The following is a 7,323-nucleotide window of genomic DNA, read 5'->3' as shown; positions in this document are numbered from 1 at the left end:
TTGTGTTTTATGGCTCCTATGTTATTTTCCTGAGTGGTATTGGTAGATCATATGGAAGCTCAATTTCTAGTTTGTTTTTTTTTTTGAGAAATATCCATATTACTTTCCAAAAGCAAAATGACCAGTTGGCATTCCCACCAGCAATAAATGAGAGTCTCTTTTTCCCCATATCCACATTAGTACTCATAATACTGTATTTGTACACATAATACTTGTCCAGTATTTGTATGATAATACTGTGGTGTGAGATAATACCTCATTGTTGTTTTGATTTGCATCTCCCTAATAATTATGTGGAGTACTATTTCATGTGCCTGTTTGGTCATCTGTATTTCTTCTTTGAGGAAATCTCTTTATTTCTTCTCTCCATATTTGTATGGGGTTATAATTTTTCTTGCTAAATCCTACTGGTGCCTAGTATATCTTAGATATTAATCTCTTAACAGTTGTGTATTAAAAGTGTAAATCTCGAGTTCAGTGATGCTAAGTGCTTCCATCTACTCATATGAATGGCTGTTAGTACTGTCTCACTAGGTTATACATTAAGATATAAAATACTTTTGATGACTTAGATGAAACATGTAGTATTGTTTATATTGTGATCCTAGCATCACTTTGTTCAGTCTCTTCTTTTCCCTGCAGAATGTTCTGAGATAATAATGAGCCCAATTAGAAGTGCTCTCTGGATGGCACCAAAGAGGCAGCGCCCTCAAGAGAACAACTCTTCTGGCAAAGTCATGCTGAACCCCAGGGGTTCAGGATGAAAATAGAAACTGTTGCATTGGGAGCTCACCTTCATTCACACAGAAGTTTGAGGGCTCTTGCCCCTTCAAGGGCCTGTAGGCAGTTGGCAGTAGGCACTGACCTTGATCTGACAGGTGAGTGGGGTTCCTCTTGGATAAATGGTCTGGGCCCTTGCGACTTATATGGAGCTACAAACTGACATTTTCCTAGAGGCTCACAGGAATCTGACTAGATTCCTCATTGGCCTCAGCACAAGTGCACATTTAGGGTCAGTTAGCTCATACAGACTCAAGGGATTAGAGTTCAGTGAGATTTTCCTTTATTTTGTTTCATCTGAACCTCACCCACAGAGGTGAGAAGTCAGCACTAATTGAAGAAAAAAATCAGGGTTTGCACTCAGACACAGTCTTTTCATGTACTTTACATCAGACAACCATGGGGCCCTATTTTTTTTTTTTACAATCCTCTACGTGAGGCTGACTACCTTATTTTAACAGATGTAAATATGTGTTTAGGTTACAATGAGCATGCGAGGAGAATCTGAGAAACTGACTGGGATATAAGCCATGCACATGTGCTATGGAAACAAAGATGATGTGCATGTGTGTGTGTGTGTGTGTGTGTGTGTGTGTGTGTTTATGTGTCCCCGATACTTCTGGTACAAGCACTAATGTTGAGTACCCATGGCACAGTTTCTGAGAAGGTGGAATGTACTGAGTGCCCCCAAGCTCAGATATGCCTGCAGTGGGCAGAAATACATGAAAATGTGTGGTGGGTACAAATGTAGCTATCAGATGTGATTTTACATGTGTGCTGATTCCCTTCTAATTGGCACAATGTCACTCAGCTTTCTGGAGCCCTGGATATGAACCAGAGTTCTTTTTTTTTTTATTGTAAAAGGCACCCAGACATGAGATGCTTTTGCATTCTGCCTTCTCAAGCAAGCTAGACTCTATCTGCAAGAGGAAGAAGCCAAAAGGAAGATGAAGATGTCACTCAGAGAAGAACCAGTCAATGTAACCTCTGGGAGGGAGTTTGTCTTCCTGGGTTTCTCAAGCTTTGGGGAGCTGCAGCTGCTGCTTTTTGCAGTGTTCCTCTGCCTTTATCTCATCACCCTAACTAGCAACGTATTTATCATTATCGTCATTAGGCTTGACAGCCACCTGCACACCCCCATGTACCTCTTTCTGTCCTTCCTGTCTTTCTCAGAGACCTGCTACACATTGGGCATAATTCCTAAAATGCTCTCTGGCCTTGTCTGGGGTGGGCAGAGCATCTCCTTTGTGGGCTGTGCTACCCAGATGTTCTTCTCAGCCTCGTGGGCCTGTGCCAACTGCTTTCTCCTGGCAACTATGGGCTTTGACAGGTATGTGGCTATTTGTACACCCTTGCACTATGCCAGCCGCATGGACCCTGGGCTATGTGCCCAGCTGATCAGTGCCTCCTTCCTGGGTGGGTGCCTCTTTGGACTGGGAATGACACTGATAATCTTCCACCTCCCTTTCTGTGGCTCCCATGAGATCCAGCACTTTTTCTGTGACTCACCTCCTGTGCTGAGCCTAGCCTGTGGGGATACTGGTCAGAGTGAGCTGGGGGTCCTGCTCCTCAGCCTACTGGTCCTGCTGACCTCCTTTGCCCTCATTGCTATCTCTTACATCTATATCCTGGCAGCCATCCTGAGGATCCCTTCAGCTGAAGGCAGAAGGAAGGCCTTCTCCACCTGCGCCTCTCACCTTACTGTGGTTGTTGTCCATTATGGCTGTGCCTCCTTCATGTACCTGAGGCCCAAAGCCATCTATGCACTGGAGCGGGACCAACTCATCGCAGTAACCTATACAGTGGTGACACCCCTCCTAAACCCAATCATTTACAGTCTGAGGAATAGAGCAGTGCAGATGGCTCTGAGGAATGCACTCAGAGGCAAATATCTGAGGAAAAGCTAAAGCATCCCAAGAACTCAGAAAACAAGTCAAGAACTGGTTTAGGACTGAGCACCAGCCTCTGCAGTGGTAGCCCTTCTTGAATCCTGACATTATTATTGTACTATGGGCAAGACTGCCTCTGCTCCTTATGCTTTTCTCACACAATCAAAATCTGGTCTTATCTTAATTGATATTCATGTAGTAACAGCTAAGTCCTATGGGATAGAAGACAAGGACAATTAGGGAGCTTCTAGGAGGTCAGGATGCCTCACAGAAAAGTTTTTCTAAATCTGACTGTGATGATGTCTAATAGACAGCCCAAAGGGCTGGCTCAGCACAAAGCAGTGATCTCCTTCCACCTTCTCCTCTTGCCCAAGCTATCTACAATTTTCTGTGACCACTCGTCTCCTAAATGAAGCAGCTATACTTGTTGAGACAATTTAATTTACATTTGTTGACTGCTTTCTTCAATTGCTGAGAATGCTGCCTAGTAGTCATAAAATCCTGGATGCCCTTCTCAGTGCATTGCTGTGTCTGGGCATGTAGGGCTAAGAGGCACATGGCCCAAGAGAAGTAGAAGGGAAGAACACACCTTCTAAGCCTACATAGAATCACGTCTTAAAGCACCCTCACCTTAAAGAGGCTAAATGTCAACTAGTGTGATATTTCCTAAGGTAAGTGTCTTCTGTCTTCAAGGGTGCTGGAAGGATCTGGCAGGGGTTGTGGCATCCTCAGGAACAAGTGGTTAATATTCTCTTTGTCTCCTCAAAGAAAGTAGATTTTAAGGGGAGTGGGTCTTTTTTTCTAGAAAGGGGTAGTGGACCACATCAGTCCAAGTCCCCCAACACAGGACATCTTACTGGAGGTCTCTGTGTGATGCTACTGACTTTACAAAGTAGAAGTGATGTTCATAGAGTTAGCATTGGGGCATGACCCTCATGAACAGTGAGGAAGTGGCTAGTTTCTCTGCAACATTGCTGTAGCAATGGGTGTTAGTGGAAATGTCTCAAGAAGCTACTGAGAAGGCCCTCTAAGCAAAAAGTGTCGGGGGCAGTTTGAATTTTGGCAGTGGTAGAGGACCTGGCACACTTTGAGAAGCAAACAGACCACACTGATAAGTCGTTAGGCAATATGCACTCAGAGTTTATACCCAGAGAATATGGTTTACATAGGCAAACACAGGACTGAGGTTTCTTCCCTGGACAACAGTGCCTCTATTCTAATGTTCAGGCTTCTAACCTGCTCATACAAAACTCCTGGGGCCTATAGGGGGTTTTCTAGTATCTTAATTTAACTATCAGTTTAACTGGGTTATACGGGTGCATGAAGCAAGTCTAAGCAAAGACAGATGGATATTATTTTTTAAGAAAAATGTTCTCTTTCATTCATGGAAACATAGAATGAAGAGTGGAGTGGAGCTTGAAGAAAAACACACAGCTGGAGTAAACTTTAGGGTTTGGGGTCTCCTCCTGGAAAGTGCACAACCACAGACTATGAAGGGCAGTTTGAAAGAGGAGAGATCATGGTGCTTGTTGTCTGCTTATTTCTCTTTCACAAAAACATCCTTATCCTCAGCCCAAATTCAAATATCTTCACTGTTAAATGGCTCTGGGACCCACAACACAAGAGAAACGGCATGTAATCATCTTGGCTTGAGTCTCAGTCCTGGCCTGATACCCCAAGCTCTCAGCTGTTTGGACCTTACTCCAGTCAGAATACTTTACTCCACATTCACCATGAAAAAGCAGCCTTTTCAAAATAAGTGTTTTACAAAACATTATTTGTCTTTTTTCTAGGGGTACAGCTGGCTGTGCTCAGGCAACCATGAAATACTGAAGATTATTGCCATACTCCAAAAAACAAAATCTGTGCTCCAGTCCACTGAGCCCATTCCCTCAAATAAATGTGCTTTAAATTTTTTTTTACAAATCTGTGTTTATTTCATTATTTTTCTTTCTTTTAAATAAATATCTTAATAGAATGGCCATGAAATACACAGTTGCAAAGTTGCTCACGTTTCAGTTTCAACTATGCAATGTTCAAACCCATCCCTTCATCAGTGCACTTTTCCCAATACCAATGTCTCCATTTACCATACCATCCCAATCTGGTTCTATGGCATGGCAGATTACTTTTTTCCTTTCTCTCACTTTTTCTTCCCTTCTTCTTTTAAGCCCTGTGGTTTATAATACTGTTATTGAGGGATTATGATGCATATCACTTTATCTCTTTTCAGCTCCCATTTCTTGTCCAGAGTGATCATTTCCAGCTATCATTGCCATAGTGGTCACCTCTTTGCCATGTGTATACTTCTTCCCTCATTGTGACAAGCTTCTTACCATGGACTAGTCTTCCTGGCTCTCATCTCTATTGTTAATTTTTCCTTAGAATTGTGTAAATTACAATAATTCCTTTATCCAATCATTTGTTCTCAGGTACTTGGTTTATTTTTAAATTCTGGCTATTGTGAATAGTGCTATCCTAAACAGAGGAGTGCACATGCATTTCTGCACCAAATATATGTTTTGAAGAAAATCCTTTTTTCTATAATAAAATCAAGATAATATAGACTTTTAATACCATCAGGTAAAGACAGATTTATGTAGTAGAACCTCAGTTCCTCCAGGCCTACTAGCATCTTTACCCATGAGCTTGGGGTTTTGGTTCTTGTTAAAAAGGTATTGAACACACACATTACCCTCTGCCACTCTCCATACTTAATCATCCTTCATCTCCAGTGTTCCCACCCCAGATTGTCCATGATCAAAAAGAGCTGCTCTCATTTAGTAAAACTGGAATTTGTGACTTAACATAGCTATCGCAGGCTTTGTGGCCTTAGACCTGAAAGTCCACAAATTGTTGCATGTGCAGGAAACAGAATGCCTTCTGCTTCAGAAACAGAGTCTGTAACCAAGAGAGAAAAGTCACAGGGAACAGGAACACAGGCTTTTTGTATGGTTAGTTTTTTGGTTTGGGGGACACACCTAGTGGTGCTCAGAGGTTACTCCTGGCTCTGTGCTCAGAAATGGCTCCTGGGTAGGCTTAGGGGACCCTATGGGATGCCAGGGATCAAACCTGGGTCTGCCCAAGGTCAGCCATGTGTAAAGTAAACTCCCTACCTCTGTGCTATCTCTCTGGCTTCTGGAACACTCTGGTGTATTCTGAACTACAGGAGCAGACATTTAGAGAAAGAATCCATCTCTTTCTCTATAGAACTTTTTCATTCGCTTCAGTTTCTAGCAGATCACCCCTTACCTGAGGACACACTCCCACTTCCCTGCAAGTTCTACCCTAACCCCTAAGCCTAAATACATAAGATCAGAAATTGTCTTCAAGATGAACGCAGTTTTAGTTTTGAGACCATGTCTTCCAATTTAAACCAACTCAAGTCAAATAAGTGTTGAGAATATCAAACTCGTTCTCAAACAAGCTGAAAGCAGAATATGGTGGCCAGTCCTGGAGTGAGGAGCCCATGGTGATCAAAGTATGTAAGAAATGTCATATCTGACACATGGACTGTCACTGTTTTATGTCCTCCTGGGTAATGTAGACTTTGCCCTCTGCAGGGTTCGGAACCCAGTAAATCTTTTCACTGAACTTTATGTCTTCACATTCCTTGTTGATTAAATGAAATATAATCATTTAGTGAGACTTGCCCTTTCTATGGATAGTGGGTCAATGTGCCCACAGTTTCCCCAGACAGAGGTGCCATCTCTCTCAGCTTCAGAATCTCAGGTCTCTCCTACATCTTTCTTCCTCCCTGTATCTCAAGCTTTGCGCTCTCCAGAAGAATCTTTTTAATTGGGCTGTTTTCTCTCTCCATGGAGTTTAGGAAGCTCATCCTAGGCCCACACTAGGTCTACTCTGTGCCCATACCAAAACTTGCCATGGTGCACATGCTCTCTCTGTATCCCAAAGTCCATGGCATTTGGGAACTTCTCAAATGTGGGATTCAGCTCTCCTTTCTCCTGTGTACATGGAATAGAAGCCCTCATGAGTTGGGTCATTTGCTATTAAAGTGTCTTAAATAAATAACAATCCTTAATCATTAATGCATAGTCTTATCAGGATAGGGAAGGTAGCTGCATGAGGACAGGGAAGGCAACTGCATGAGGATGGGAAGAAATTTATATTGGGATAGGGAGAACAGCTGCATGGGAACAGGGAAGACATGGGCATTGGGTAGGCAGCTATAAGAAGACTAGAACAGCTACATGGAGCCAGAAATAGAGCTGTGTGTCATCTAGGTTCTCTGAGAGTGTAGTCAGACCTTCATCAGATGTGAAAGCCTATGCTCAGAGCCCAGGTATACAAGTGGGTGATAAAAGCCATGGCTGCAGTCAGCATGTGTAGAAACTGGTTTAATATCCCACTGAGCCCCTATGATGGGTATCCTACAATTTTAAGATCCAGGGAAAATATCCAGAAAGGACATACCAACAGCTCACTTGTAAGTTGTGCTGAATTTCAGATGATCTCCTCACTCACACCTGTGCTGTCCCTGAGAGGTGAGATACTTAGAAGCCTGTCATTCAGAAACTGCATGCCCCCTGGAGAGGATCTCAGCACCAGATCTGTTGGCTTTAGGTAATGAACTAAGATTTATGTCAGAGTTTTTCACAACTGAACACAATCACTCAGAAAACTTTCATCACGC

General features: G+C 42.8%; 1 protein-coding gene across 1 annotated transcript; it reads left to right on the top strand.

The window, feature by feature from the left end:
• The first annotated feature begins 1,727 nt into the window (after positions 1–1,727).
• LOC126007069 (olfactory receptor 10Z1) lies at positions 1,728–2,687 on the top strand. Its single transcript, XM_049772577.1, has one exon. It carries the CDS (start codon positions 1,728–1,730, stop codon positions 2,685–2,687), a length of 960 nt encoding a protein of 319 aa, XP_049628534.1.
• Positions 2,688–7,323: the final 4,636 nt, after the last annotated feature.

The sequence above is a fragment of the Suncus etruscus genome, chromosome 4, assembly GCF_024139225.1.
Source record: "Suncus etruscus isolate mSunEtr1 chromosome 4, mSunEtr1.pri.cur, whole genome shotgun sequence".
Classification (NCBI taxonomy): Eukaryota; Metazoa; Chordata; class Mammalia; order Eulipotyphla; family Soricidae; genus Suncus; species Suncus etruscus.
Note: the sequence above shows the minus strand (reverse complement) of the source record. Positions and strands in the feature narration are given on the sequence as shown.

Bases quoted from the DNA above. Each gene is read 5' to 3' on its own strand.
- LOC126007069 (XM_049772577.1), top strand. From the start codon at position 1,728: ATGAAGATGTCACTCAGAGAAGAACCAGTCAATGTAACCTCTGGGAGG.